The 13,816-nt window shown below is 47.8% G+C and overlaps 8 protein-coding genes across 8 annotated transcripts; 6 read left to right on the forward strand and 2 right to left on the reverse strand.

The window, feature by feature from the left end:
- Positions 1-23: 23 nt before the first annotated feature.
- GL50803_003951 (uncharacterized protein) lies at positions 24-851 on the reverse strand (the record flags this gene model as incomplete). The annotated part of the gene is made up of 1 exon (XM_001708102.1): positions 24-851. One exon carries the CDS (start codon positions 849-851, stop codon positions 24-26), a length of 828 nt encoding a protein of 275 aa, XP_001708154.1.
- A 127-nt stretch (positions 852-978) lies between these two features.
- On the forward strand, positions 979-2,352 carry GL50803_003950 (Lipase class 3 family protein; the record flags this gene model as incomplete). The annotated part of the gene is made up of 1 exon (XM_038046092.1): positions 979-2,352. One exon carries the CDS (start codon positions 979-981, stop codon positions 2,350-2,352), a length of 1,374 nt encoding a protein of 457 aa, XP_037901702.1.
- Positions 2,353-2,413: 61 nt separating this feature from the next.
- On the forward strand, positions 2,414-2,983 carry GL50803_003948 (Methyltransferase domain-containing protein; the record flags this gene model as incomplete). The annotated part of the gene is made up of 1 exon (XM_038046091.1): positions 2,414-2,983. The coding sequence occupies one exon, from the start codon at positions 2,414-2,416 to the stop codon at positions 2,981-2,983; it is 570 nt and encodes a 189-aa protein (XP_037901703.1).
- Positions 2,984-3,052: 69 nt separating this feature from the next.
- GL50803_0013500 (TCP-1 chaperonin subunit theta) lies at positions 3,053-4,744 on the reverse strand (the record flags this gene model as incomplete). Its single annotated transcript, XM_001708098.1, has 1 exon — positions 3,053-4,744. One exon carries the CDS (start codon positions 4,742-4,744, stop codon positions 3,053-3,055), a length of 1,692 nt encoding a protein of 563 aa, XP_001708150.1.
- Positions 4,745-5,002: 258 nt separating this feature from the next.
- Positions 5,003-11,269, forward strand: GL50803_00113456 (Kinase, VPS15; the record flags this gene model as incomplete). Its single annotated transcript, XM_001708096.1, has 1 exon — positions 5,003-11,269. The coding sequence occupies one exon, from the start codon at positions 5,003-5,005 to the stop codon at positions 11,267-11,269; it is 6,267 nt and encodes a 2,088-aa protein (XP_001708148.1).
- A 23-nt stretch (positions 11,270-11,292) lies between these two features.
- GL50803_002750 (Fcf1 pre-rRNA processing protein) lies at positions 11,293-11,841 on the forward strand (the record flags this gene model as incomplete). Its single annotated transcript, XM_001708095.1, has 1 exon — positions 11,293-11,841. One exon carries the CDS (start codon positions 11,293-11,295, stop codon positions 11,839-11,841), a length of 549 nt encoding a protein of 182 aa, XP_001708147.1.
- Positions 11,842-12,244: 403 nt separating this feature from the next.
- Positions 12,245-12,811, forward strand: GL50803_002753 (Dolichyldiphosphatase; the record flags this gene model as incomplete). The annotated part of the gene is made up of 1 exon (XM_001708094.1): positions 12,245-12,811. The coding sequence occupies one exon, from the start codon at positions 12,245-12,247 to the stop codon at positions 12,809-12,811; it is 567 nt and encodes a 188-aa protein (XP_001708146.1).
- Positions 12,812-12,852: 41 nt separating this feature from the next.
- On the forward strand, positions 12,853-13,737 carry GL50803_002754 (uncharacterized protein; the record flags this gene model as incomplete). Its single annotated transcript, XM_038046006.1, has 1 exon — positions 12,853-13,737. One exon carries the CDS (start codon positions 12,853-12,855, stop codon positions 13,735-13,737), a length of 885 nt encoding a protein of 294 aa, XP_037901704.1.
- Positions 13,738-13,816: the final 79 nt, after the last annotated feature.

Consider the following 13,816-nt stretch of genomic DNA (forward strand, 5'->3'; position numbering starts at 1 on the left):
ACCTTAATAAGCCTGTGGCTACGCTAGTCATCAACATCCTCGAACATGGTAGTGCAGATCTCAGTCATCCACGCCTCTAAATAGGTGCCGGTGAATGCACCAACATACGGGTACCAGGTGTTCTGATAGAACATGAAGAGACTGGGGTACGCCTTTATGCCCATCTGATTGCACCATGGCTGGAGCCGAGACTCTGAAGAGGGGTCATAGCAGTCATAGACCAGATATGTCGCCCGGTTTGAGTTTGTGGTGGCTGCTTGCTTGTAAAAGTACCATATCTCTGCAGTGCGTGACTCCACTTGCGGATCACTAGAATCTAATAAGAGTAGGACGGGCGGGTGAAATGTAGGGTCAGTAGGTGGGACCGAAACACCTGCAGCGAGCTTCCTACGTGAAGCACGGACTGCTGGAAGCATTTTCTTTTGCATTCGTGCATAGATCTCTGGGATTTGATCAACGTTGGTAACATTGCGCACCATTGATGAATACCCCATGTTGAAATTACTATAGTAGAAGTTCAGGGCATTGAAGTAGCTAAACGAATAGGGCATACGTTCTGCCCGGCCTTCTTCCCGGAAGAAAATGAAGAAGATCGGCTCAAAGTGCTCCTCTCCCATGAAGATGTCTTCATTGCCGTGAACCTGCCTATCTACGAGGTACAATCTGTCCACTTCGTCACCAATGCGAAGCATCTCGTCCCATTGTTTTGGTGTGACTCGATCGCCATCAAATAAAATAACACAAAGATCGTTTTTGTCTTCTATAGCCATGGCGATAGTAGCATTGTATGCTTGGGAAAATGCGCCTGCAAGGAGAGATATGAGGAAGACAATGTGAGAAGAAATCCCCATAGAGAAATTTTATGGCGCGGAGAAAAATAAGTTTTAATAGATTATTTCTTCAGTTCGCCCGGTCAGCTGTGCTCTGTCGACCACGAGCGTTACTCCCTTGCCACAGTAACTATCATAAAGTAATATAATGCAATTTCTTGTTACATCTCTCAAGCAGATTATCAATGCGCTTTATAGCCAGGGGTCTCCCTTGAAGCTGTCTGCAATCCGCTACAGCAATCTTTCTTCACGCAAACTATTTCCTCTCGTTGCTGGCCTTTTAACAGAAATACCAGAGGTGGACTTCAAAGACATTTTACTTACGATACGTCTATCAACATCGATCTATGGAAAGGAGATGTGCCACTTTCTGCACGACAGCAGGTACTTTCTATCTCGCTTCTGGGCCTGGTTCTATTCGTATTGTCCTAATTTGATAAGACAGTTTTCATGTTCAGTCACTAATGCAGAACGCAAGATTCTTGCAGACATGGTAGCAATTGTGAAGGGATCTCTGGACGATGTCTTATTCTTCAATCTCAAGAACAAAGATATGTACCAGCCCTGTTGGGTCGTAATGCGACAGCCAGGGGTGCAAAGACTCGTGATAATTGCACGGGGGACTCTGTCTCTCCTTGACGGCTTTACTGACATAGACGCCTCCAGTGAGCCGCTGTCCAACTGCTTCCCGGAGCTTACTTCGGCACCGAACTTCTATGTACACCGCGGTGTCCTGCAAGCCACCATCTGGATGTATAATTCTATTGTCCCGTGTCTCCATGCTTGGATCGATTCAGAACTGGCCTCCAGCAGAGCTGCCAAGCAAAGCCCTGAGACCGATACTGCTGGCTTCTCGCTACTGCTTTCCGGACACTCTTTGGGTAGCGCAGTGACTGTTCTGCTCGGAGCCCTTCTGCTCTTGAAACACCCTGATCGTTGGACGACAAGGAACATACAGTGCATCGGATATGGGTGCCCGCCTATCTCAAATGCTGCCTTCAGCGATTGGACAAAGGACTGGCTTACCATGTTCATATACGATATGGACATTGTCCCTAGACTAGGTGACCACTCGCTGCGTGTGCGGGCACGCAGAGCCGCAACGTATAAGGGAAACATTGAGACTCTTGAATCCGCCAACAGCATCAGTCGTACTTTGATGATGAGCAACTCACTAATACTATCTGGAAATGTCTATCTGATTCAGCCAACCAGTGGCTACAGGCGTTACGGCTTTTGTATGCCAAAACCAATCTACAGCGCCAGCTCTATCATCGGAGAAACAAGCCTGAGTTCTTTGACCAAAGTCCTTGATGCGTCAGACGTCTATAGTGATGCATACTATCATTCGCCTCATAACGGGATTGTCAAAGAGTTTGAGAATCGGCTGTACTTCGTTACCCCAATTGATCCACATGATTTTTCCGAGACTATGCTCAGCGAGGCTGCGCTTTATGACCACCTTTGTTACAGCAGCATAATCCCTCATATGTTCGACAGACGTAGCGACCCTCCTTTATAGGGAAGCAATACTGAGCGCTCTGATAAAGTTCTCTGATAAACCATCTAAATTATTTCATTGAATGCTGCCGTGTTTGACCGGAAGCTTTCCCGAGGACGACCTCTGTGGTTATAATGAGCTAAGCAGCATTATCAGGGAGTATGTCCCAGATCAGCGCACCGAAATTGCAGATTTTGGCTGCGGGTATAGCGGCGTACTTCTTTCGCTATATGGTCAAGGATATCACCTGTTGACGGGCATCGACATCGATTATGCCGTAGTTAGCAAGATGGCCGAGAAGACCAAGACAATAGAGTCAATTGACTGGAGGGCAGAGGATATCCGCAGCTTACCCCTTCCGAATGAAACGTTTGGCTGCATTCTCTTTAAGAATGTGTTTTCTATGACTACCTTACAGCTAGATATTTGCAGCGCTATAGAAGCCGTTCACGAGGCCCACCGTGTGCTCTGCCATAATGGTGTCTTGATTTGTGTTAGTACTCTATCCTCGGAGCAACTTTCCATGGTCTTACAAGGACCCGGACTGACATGGACTCCTGTGTCCATATCCACTTCACATTCCCTTGCCGGCGCAGAACAACAGCCTGCGCCTCGTGTTCCTTATATCGTCGCAATTCTCCGGAAGCCCTGACCACGTACTGCTCTAGACCAAAAATCGAGATCAGAAAGAGATGGCTAGCACGTTTACTTGTAGCCATAGTCAGTTCCACTCTGTCTGCCCAGGGACCTGGGGCTTCGGACCACCAGCCTGCTTGCGCATCACAATCACGTCGACGCGAAGGACATTGCAGGCGGTGTCTGTTGCCATGCGCATGGCCCATGCCTTTATAGCGAGGCTATCGTAGATCTGTGCAGCGCTAGTGTTGAGTGTCCACTCGCCGCTCTCATCGGCCCCATCTATGTTGACGCCCGTGTAGTCGACTCCTTGGACGTGCCTGGACTGCATCTCCGTCATTACCTCATCCGCAGGCAATCCTGCAGTCTCCGCCAAAAGCCTCGGAACAACTTCTAAGGCTTCAGCGTAGGCATGCATGGAATATTGCTGCAAGCCTGGCTCTTTGGAAGCGAGATCATGAAGCTGCGTAGCCAGCGCCATCTCTGCTGCCCCTGCCCCAGGCAAGAACCGGTCGTCACTACATGCAGCCTTGACCACATTGACTGCGTTGCCGATGGCGATAGAGACATCGTTTAGGACGCTCTGAGTTGCTGCACGCAAGACTATCGTCGTGATGTCTCTGCAACTGACTCCAGGATCTTCCGCCACTCCGCCATCACTGGCAACATTGGCGCTGCCATCGTCCCTGGCCACAATGACCTGCTTATCTCCTATCTCTTCTATCGTCATTTCACTGCAAGCGCCCAGCTTCTCTTGTTCGGGAACACGGAACGTCATATTTAGGGCTGCACCTACACTCTTGGCAAAGCGTCGCACTTCAAACTTGGATCCAATCTTCACCGCAAGTATATTGTACTTATCGCAGAAGTGCAATGCCAGATCGTGGAAGCTCATCTGAGACACAATAACGTTGATGCCACTGTCAGAGAACTCTTTAATTTTAGCGTCCATCGCCTTCTCTTCCGAGGCAGAAAGATCCAGCAGCTCTTCTGCGCTCTGTAATAAAACCGTTCCTTTGGTCTCAGTCCTATCCAACTCAATGGCGCATCCATAGACAGCGATCCTGCAGTTCTGCATTCGCTGCACTGCACCCCGAGGAAGTGTGGGAATTACGAAGCCGCGGACCACGAAAGAATCCGTGATTGACCTGCCCGGGACCTTTGCGATGCGTATGCTCTCTGGGTTGAAAAGACGTGAGTCTTCGGGAATGACCTGAACACAAGCCTCTGCAACGAGTCCTGAGAGGAAGTCTTCATAGCCGCTTTGCTTGGACGCCAGGGCAGGCTTTATGGCAAGCGCTAGCTGCTTCTTATCGTGTAAATCCCCGAACGGTCGGTAGATAAGCGTGCTTGAGCTGTTGCCGTCCAGCTGATTGAGAATGTGCCTGAGGGCGCGTTCATATCCTGCAATAATGTCTGTGACCACCAGCCCCTGCTCCAAAAGGTCCTTTGCACGCTCAAGGAGCTCTCCAGCGAAGGTGACCACCAGATTTGTTCCGTCGCCGTATTCCAATGCCTGATTCTGTGCCGCCATCACAAGCATCTTTGCAGCCGGATGGTTGACTTCTATCTCTGTTGCGATTGCGCTGGCATTCTTGGTGATGACCAATTTCTCTGAGTGATTCAATATCATCTTGGAGAGTCCATTGGGTCCCATGGATGTCCGTGTGATGCGTACAAGCTGCATGCACGCCTCTATGTTTTTGAACACAGCCTCTTCAAGCCCGGAGTAGCTGCTGGTCCCGACCTTCATCATGGAAGAACTTCCAAGCGACATCTAGTCCTTCCTGCCTTTTTAGTATTTATTTTTGAAATTTGTTTTCAGCATGAATACACAACGCTCCACAGCACCTTCTAAAAAGCTTTTCAACAATGCTTTGCAGAATGCGATCGCAGTGTTGGCTTAAATCTACAACAGCTAACATCCTAAGTAGCCGTGGGTGCCTCTCAGGCCTCGATACTTCTCCTAGGTTCTGGTCTGTCTGTATGTTGAATGTTTAGAACGAGGTCCCATTTCAAAAAACCAAAAAATTAAATGGGTAATAGACTTTCTACCCTCATGTCTCCAGGCATTTTCTCCAAGAAATACATGATTCCGTGGAATGTTAAGGTGACTTCTTTTGAAGCACTGAATACGAGCCGTTTTCTGAAAAGCTATCATGCCGAAAACCCGCAGACCAAGCAAGACTTTATTCTGAAGGTCTTCGTCAAATTGGAAGACATCGATCTCTCTATCTTTAAATTTATGCTATCTCACTATAGGGAGAAGATCAATCGCTGCTGCCCCCATGTTCTTCCCTACATGGGCGAGTATGAGTCCAAGACGCACGGCTTTCTGATTCGCCCCATGTTGTATCAAAGTCTTCCCGAATTCATTTTACAAAATCCATGGCTCACTAGGGGCCACAAAGTTTTGTACTCCATACAGATGATACTTGCAGTGAAAGAAATGCACGAGGCCGGCCTCGTCCACGGCGACATCAAACTCTCTAATTTTCTTGTCACGCATACCCATAGCCTCATGCTTACAGACTTTGCACCCTTTAAGCCCTATCAGGTGTCGATGAGCAATCCCGTTGCTCTTAGTTACTACTTCACAGATACGATTGCCCCAGAACGTATTGTCCAGGCAGACGAGGAGCTAGATACTCTCCTTCTGCCAACCATGGAAGCGGATGTCTTCTCTCTGGGATCTGCGCTCCTGGAGCTCTGGACCTCCATCAAACCTTTCGATCTGCCAACCCTGTTTGAGTATCGCGACGCAAAAACAGGGAACATCATTAATTATGTCTTATCTTTGCTTGATCACATCACTCACGAGGAGCTCCGCGGGCTGGTCCACGCTATGATCAACCCCATTCCTTCTCAGCGCATCGACCTCTCTACCCTTCAGATCAGAAGCATCTTTACACCGGAGGAGCTCTTTGCATCTGACATTATCCTTTGTTTCCTAAAGTTCTTTAACCCCCTAAACCTGGACGATGTTGTGCACGTGGGAGCAACGCTCTTTGATGGCATATGTGACATGTATCTCAATAGCTCCTCATCGCAAAAGGCAGCTCTTACAAAGTGTTACTTTTGTGATATTCATCATAGGTTTCAGTTTGAGCAACAGCAGCAACAGCCCGACGATCAGCATGCAAGCAAAAAGGCGTCCACAATGGCTAGGGCCTCCTCGACGATAAACTTAGGGGCTCAGAGCAGCGCAAATATTACCAGATTCGACCTTCCACAGGATAAAAAGCATCAGGCCAAGAAACCTATAGAGATGCCGTACCTGTGCACGACAAACATGGAGATACCATTCAAGATCATTGAGCAGTTAGATGGAACCGTCTTAAGGTCTCTTGCTACCTGCGACTGCGTTCATCGAATACTGAAGGAAGGAAGAACTAGCGAAGTTAGTTGGAACTGTAACGTCTTTGGTCCATTTCGGCGAATTCTGGCCTCGGATACGCTGCAAGCGGCGATGTACCACATAGCCTACTCCATCATGAGGCTGATTCAACTAGATGCATTTTCCATCAGTGATACATATAAGAAGGGTATCCTCACTGTCTGCAGCTATGCTCTTTTCATGGATGACTCGTACGTGTCCCACCTTATCCGCATGGCATATAGAGTCTTTCGTCTGCGACCCACGGCGGTAACGCTTGGCGGCGTAGCGTACCTCCTCAATCTTCTTACGACTGCATACCAGGACATACACTATATTCCTCTGTTGGTCATGGGCGAAGTCTTTCTTCCCAAGAACCAGCACGACAGATTTCTAGAGGGGGTAGAGATTGCTAGGCACCAGCTACTAGATGTGGAGTCTTTGGATGAGAAAGCGTTTGAAAGCTTAGCTAATATTTTCCTCTACACAGCCGGCTCATCTAGCACAACCTACCCATATTTAATCAACCACTCCTATGTGATCCAGCTGTTCCCACTTCTTCTTGCCAGCGTTGCCCGACTCAGCGGCGGAGATCCTGCTCTGAAGGTCATTATAAACGCCATTCTGTTGCGAAATAAGACCTCCCTTTTGTATAACATCTTGCGTTCTACTTCAATCACACCGATCATCCTTAGCTCAATAAGGCTTCTTTCCGACAACATTGTACTAATATCTTCGCTTTTGCCTGGAATTCTTCCTCTTTACTTGGACTTTTTGGGAAGAACAGACTTAAGAAAAATCACCCACTTCTGCCTCGGTGACGCGATTGCGTCCATCTTTGGAGGCTGTCTGGATCAGCTTGAACCATCGTGCAAGCATATAACATCTCTAAAGACTACATTTCAAGGGGCACGCGGGGCACACTCGGGCAAGGACATATTCTTCTATGTACGCATTTTCCTTAACAACTACCACCCTCTTCGCGATGATAAGGCGGCCGGCACCATCTTTGCAGCCATACTGAAGTCGATCTCTATCCTCCCATTGGACCTGCAATCCACGTGCATCTACTTATTCTGCAAATCCGTCTACATCCCTTCGGTTCAGTTGTCAGATGATTTGGGACGTTCCCTGTGGAGCCCTAATAATCAGAACATCTGGCTTTTGCTGAATGCAATAAAGACAGTCATAGAGAAGAAGGATTCTCAGGACGCACTTCTATTCTCGTTCTTCTTGAATGATAACCTTAATCAATACGTTAATATTCGCCTTGCAGGGGCGCTCATGAAGATACTGACTCTTACTGTACGATCGTTTGACCTTTCCACGCAGGATTCATCTCAATATGCAGGTGTTCTCATCAAGCGTCACGTAAAGCAGAGCGTAAACGATCGTAGGCATCAGGTCATGCATATTATCTTGCCAAAGCTATCCCCCGTCGCTCCCCAGATAGTAGAGAATCTCCACTTGTTTTATCCAGACCTGCACAAGTACTCTAGCTTCAGTGATGACGTTTCTACCCACCATGATCCTGACTACGACATCCAGCATGAGGTCCTACGCAAGATTCAGGAAAATTACGCGCTCATAGAACGGTTGACCTTTTTGACCATCGACGATCTTACCAATCCCCAGCGCTACCTTTTCATGCTTCAAGAGATAGTTCATGCCGCTAGCACCATAATTGAGAACCTGACCACTTTTGTACAACAAATAGCAATAAGCACAAGCATCAATACGGACAACTTGCAAGAAAAACATGAAGAAAATCTTCCGCTCTATCTGCTGGTCAAAGACATGCCTACAGCGCCCGATGCCAATCCCAGTTTCAGCGGCATGCATGCACGCACGCAAGACGATATTCTGCATTCAAGCAAGGAGCTGAGCAGGGCTAACTTTTCGGCATCGCAGCGAATGGATTTCCGCTCGCTGACTTCGCTAAACGACGTTAGTATCTGGACAGACGCCTCTGTCAGTAGAGTCGCGGAAGAGCTTGTGTATGCAGGACATGGCAGCAGTGGTTCCCGCCATCTGATTGTTTCTAATGAGTACCAAGTTCTGCTAAAAGACGGTGAGCGAGCCCGACATGTTGTGGAGCTGTTTTATGGTCCCGTGGGAGATGCAAAGGACCGCATGAAGGAAATACTTTTCGGAAAGGACCAGGAAGCGAGCATAGAAGACACGTCTGTGCAATACTCTACGTATAGCCTTATTCCGGAAATTAGTACGCTTCCAGATGAAAGTGTTTTGCATTCGACGCTCTTTAGCTCGCTTCTTTCGGCCTGCAAGCCATTCCTGATTACTGACGCAAGCGCCTCCATACGAAATATGCTCCGTCCAGGGATCCTTTCTGGATACCTTTGCAAGTCCCTAAACATGCAGTCTGTCGTTCTCGCCAGGAGGTGGCTGCCGTTTCTTCGCGAGTCATCTTTGCCACCGTCAGCACTTCCCAAACTACTTAATACTCTTCTGAATAACCTGCTGATCATTAGTCCGGGGACCCACTCCCTTCCTACTAGCAACAGCCTTATCCAGCATGTCTGCAAGCAGTTTAAGGTTGAGGATATGCTTTCTGACAAACCAACAGAAATTGGTAGGGAGTTTATTACCATTCCAGGCCTCCAGCATGATCTGAAGAATACATCTGTCATAATCACATATCAAAATCCTCTGGCATATTCCAGGCACGAGCTTGTAAAATATATCGTAGCAGAAACCCAGGTAGCTTTGGATTTCATCTCTATGAGGGCGAATCCCAGAGGCGACCTGATCATGAACAGCAAGACCATTCAAGGCATGCAGTCAAACAATCCGCTGTACACGCATTACTCAAACCTGATAAGGGCTGCTTCGGACCTAATCATCAACGCGTCCATAACCCATCATGTGAACAAAACTCCGTACAGAGCCTTACTACCCGCGAATTCGGTTAGTCTGAACGATATCCAGGGACCTCTAGAGCGCATTGGAACGATACAAAGCAAGCTTGCATATGACTTTGTCGCAAATGACCACGTCTCCATGACATCAAAGAACATGACCCTCCCCGGGTGCGTTCAAACAAGGGTTTCATATAACTACGCAAGCCTCAAATCCTTTACCTACTCGGCGATTGGAAATATGTTTATCATCTTAGATGCTAAAAACTACATTCACTTCTATCTCAATCCAGTGGACGAGGCGATCAAATTCTTGGCGCAAAGGATTCTTCTCCTCTCAAGGACAGTAAAGATATCTATGGAGAGCTCGCCAGAAGCCCATGCTGACCACTACTCAGTATTGGCAGGGCTTCCTCAAGGACTTCCTCAACTGCAGAATGAACCTAAGCACCAGAAGATCACGGCCCCCGTTCTAACGTCTAGCCCTGCTCTGGAGTCATTAGAAAGCATTATGGAGTATCTAAGTACTGGGGTACTAACTCTTCCTCTAGCAACATTCCACATACCTGGTGTTTCCATCTTACATATCTTTGTGGATCCTTGTGGCATACCCATACTTGGGGGCGGAAAAGCGACAGAGAAGAAAAGTGTGCGCCACGAATTCCTAGCACTCAATATTGTTACCGATAGTTGCGTGGTTAAGCTCTTAGTTGATCCTGACATGCTTATCCAGCAATATACAGAGGCCATTTTGGTGACCGACAGCAACTGCAATGCTAATAGGGCTGGGGGTGTCACCTTTAGCATGAATGACGCTGTCTTTTCATTGTCCATTAGCGGCTCCGGTAAAAGTGTGGAGTTAGTGGACTTTGGGATGCTACACAAAACACAGCTTAACGGTGCGCTTACTGAGAACACAATCCAGTACCTATTGCCATACCTGACTGCAGATCAGATCTGCACGTTTCTTAAGGCATACCACAATGACTCTGTCACTGAGAAGTCTTCGGCACCTAAAGTCACACACCTGTACATGCACTCAACCCTCTCTGCTTCCCTAGACCACGCTAATGGTGTGGAGCTTCTACTGACTAGGCTCAGATACAAGAACCAGTTTCCTTTGAACCTCAAATCTGCTGAAAGCCAGGTTTATTCCGTGATGCCGCACAGGATCCTAACGTATTACAATTGCTACCTCTTGTCAGAAATCGTCGCTATCCTCTCTACTACAGTGGTAACCTGCACTGCTCTTTATGATGGTACTTCTGGGAATCGCATGTACACATTGCCTAAGGAGTTCGGGGAGATCCAATATGCGTGCGAGTCAGCCTCTGGCAGCATTGCCGTTCTAACATCTATGGGCTGGCTCATTCTCCTTGAGTTCAGGGCGGGCAACCTTCTCGATCTCTGGGTATTGGCTGAGAAGCAACGCTACAATGTTCATAGGTATTCGGCGATTTTAGGCTTCAATGGCCTACTGAGCCCCACGCATTCATTTACACACGAAGCTGAAGAGAGCGCAGAAGCCATTACCGAGTCCACCGCAAAACCTTCTGTGCGCAGATACTATGCTATTACTAGTACGTTATTTATTGTAGCATACGGCTCCCATGTGGTTATCTACGAATTTGACAGCAAACTGGAGAATCCTGTCCTTCAATTCGTCGGTGGGCTTGATGTCCGCATGAGTGGCCACACTAAGAATCGCACAAAGCAACAGGAAAAGCCAGCATTTTCAGCCATTACTAGTCACGAGAACTCTTGCATCCTTGGATTGTCGAACGGGGCAGTTCTTATGGTCAATGAGTGTGAAAAGGAAATCATATCATGTAAAATGCTCTCCTCTCCAAACAAGTATCGTATAACTTCTAACATTGATTTGGCATCGACTGATACTGTTACTAATAACCACAAAAAGTTCGGTGTGTTTTTCAGCAACCAGCCCTCAGGACTAGTAGCCCACCAGGGGCCTGTTGTTGCTATCAAGAGCTCTGGACACAGTGTGTTTAGTGCGGACACCAGTGGGCTAATACTCTTCTATCACTAAACATAAAAATTAGATTGAAATAAATGAAGGTAAAGCGTCTTAAGAAGACCAAAAAAACCCTCAAATTCTTTTCCATTAACTTCCGCCTCACCCCACCGTACCATATACTGTTCGATGGCACATTTCTCAACCATGTGGCTCATATTCATCAGCCCCTGCAAGAAATCGTTGACCGAGTATTTATGAGGCAGCCGGTTGTCTTTTACACGACGGCACAGGTGGTTGAAGAGCTCAAGAAGCTCGAAATGGAGGATGCACTCAAGCTGGCTGCATCTCTGAAGACCCTATCTCCAACGGGAGAGACTCCTGCAGAGAGCATTCTCAACCTGGTGGTGACCCCCAACCTTCCCAAGCAGCAGTTCTTTGTAGTTGCAACACGTGACTGGGAGCTAATTTCTAAAATACGGAAGTATCCCAAGGCAATGGTTCTGAATATCAATGGGGTGGTTCCCATCCTGGACACCCCGTCCTATGCTAGCCAGGACGTAGCCCGCGAGAAGCAGCTGAAGCTCATGGGTGTCGACCCGTCTTCAGAGGAGTGGAAGCGCCCTGCCAGACGGGGTAAAGGTTAATACTGTAAACTGTGAGTTCATGGCAGTTCGAGTGTCAGGCTACTGGAACTAGCTGGCCCAGCACGTTCTTGCTGGCTATCTCTGGCAGCTTTGTAGGCTCTACAGCAACAGCAAAAGACCCGTCGAATAACAATCCTCTCTAAAGAAGAAAATAAGAAGGAGTGGGCATAGATATACATCGTTGGGAATCTGTTTCGACGTCTCTTAGAAACTGAGGCCCCCGAGTGACGACGTTGCTGCAATTAGTTACTGGATAGAGCAAGCATCAGTCGACCTACCACCAGATCACAGTCTCTCTGGGAGTTGGCGAATGATGGGTGTAGTTCTACCTTATCCCACTTTGACAGCTAACATATTCTTTGGGAACGGCCCCTTGTGCCACGTTTTCTGATCATAAAATCCCATGATCCTCTCTTCTGACGGGCACATGCTCTTCCACCTGGCTTCACAATTATATCCCATGTATACTGGTCTCTGGATCTTTTGTGCTTGGCTCTGCTGCTCTCTGCAAAAAGCAAAGTTCGATAAAACCCTCCTTGCTGTTGGGTGTGTGATGTTAACGAACCCTGCCGTTTCATATGCGTTAAAGCACTTGCTACATCAGCCACGGCCCTGCTCTCCAGATCCTGGAATGCCGTCTGCACATGCCTTCTGGGCAGCAGGATTGAGTGCGGCTCTTTTTCTCGCTGCACATTCACAGTGCAGTAGGAGCCTATCGGCGAGCACAACTAAACTAGCTGCTCTAAGACTCTATGCCTACGCGGCATGCTTTACAACTCCGTTGGTTGCAGCCGAGCGTATCTACTCGAGAGAGCACACGATTGCGCAGGTTGCCGTTGGCCTGCCTCTAGGAGCCCTCTACACCCTTCTAGTTTGGGGACCAATTAAGTGGCTGTCAGATACCATTGCCTGTACTTTGGATTCTATCGTCTCCCGTATGGCTAAGGACAAAGGGAGAAAAGCCATGTAAAAACGAATTTTCTCTGAGATCTCCCAATTTTCACGCAAGATATGCCCGATAGCCACAACTTTGTAGGCGTGCTTCTTAGCATCCTCCCAGTTAAGGACTTTCCTTTCTCTATTGCAGGAGGGGGAGACTCGGCGCATATTTCTTTTCAGTCACCCGACAAGCTCTGTTGCGCAAAACTGATCCTCCAGGGTCAGTGCCTCTTTTCGCAGCCAGAATTAGAAATCTACAACGTCTCTATGGCTCTGCAAGGAGAGAGGCTTTGCGCTGGCAACTTACTAGATCAAGATGGATCCTTGCCAGCTAAAGTTGTTGTAGCTGCCGCTCCACTACCTGATAACCCTAAAGGTTATGATTGTTATGGCTTTGCAGATCTGCTCAAATCTCTGGCTTCAATGTCCCAGGCGATTGTGGATTGGTCCGCACAGATGAGCAGTGAGGTCAAGTATTCACTCCCAGACATTCTCTCGGCTCCAACCTCACAGTCTAAACAGCTTCCCATCTCACACCAAGCTAAGATAGAGCTTTTATCTTGCAATGTACCGAAGATCACTAAACGTCTCTGTCGGAGCTGTCGCGAAGTGTCCACTCTTATTGACAGAGGGGCCATTGAGGAACGAATGCGGCAGTTCGTTGCACACTGCAATGCTTGCACTCGCACATCACTTAAGATAATGAAGCACTATCAAGATTCTATTTCAGGCAGTCAAAATACCCTCTTCTCAGCGTCTGGCGAATCTTTACTAATGCGTAGCATAGTAGAGAAGCTGCAAGCACAGCTATTCATCTACCAAGCAAAGATAAAGACCCTTATGTCATCTTCTGACGTTGGTAATAACCTGTACAATCCTCAGACTCTTGAAAGCTTACTCACACTTGTATCAAGCTTCTACGATGGTCAAGTTACACGCCAGGCATTCATCCCCTGATATGCCGGCACAGTTTCTCTATCCTTCTTGGTTCTGGTAGTAGATTCTGGTAATAGATGCTTCAGTAAATCACGCACAG

This window comes from Giardia intestinalis, chromosome 2 (genome assembly GCF_000002435.2).
Source record: "Giardia intestinalis strain WB C6 chromosome 2, whole genome shotgun sequence".
In the NCBI taxonomy this organism is placed as follows: Eukaryota; Fornicata; order Diplomonadida; family Hexamitidae; genus Giardia; species Giardia duodenalis.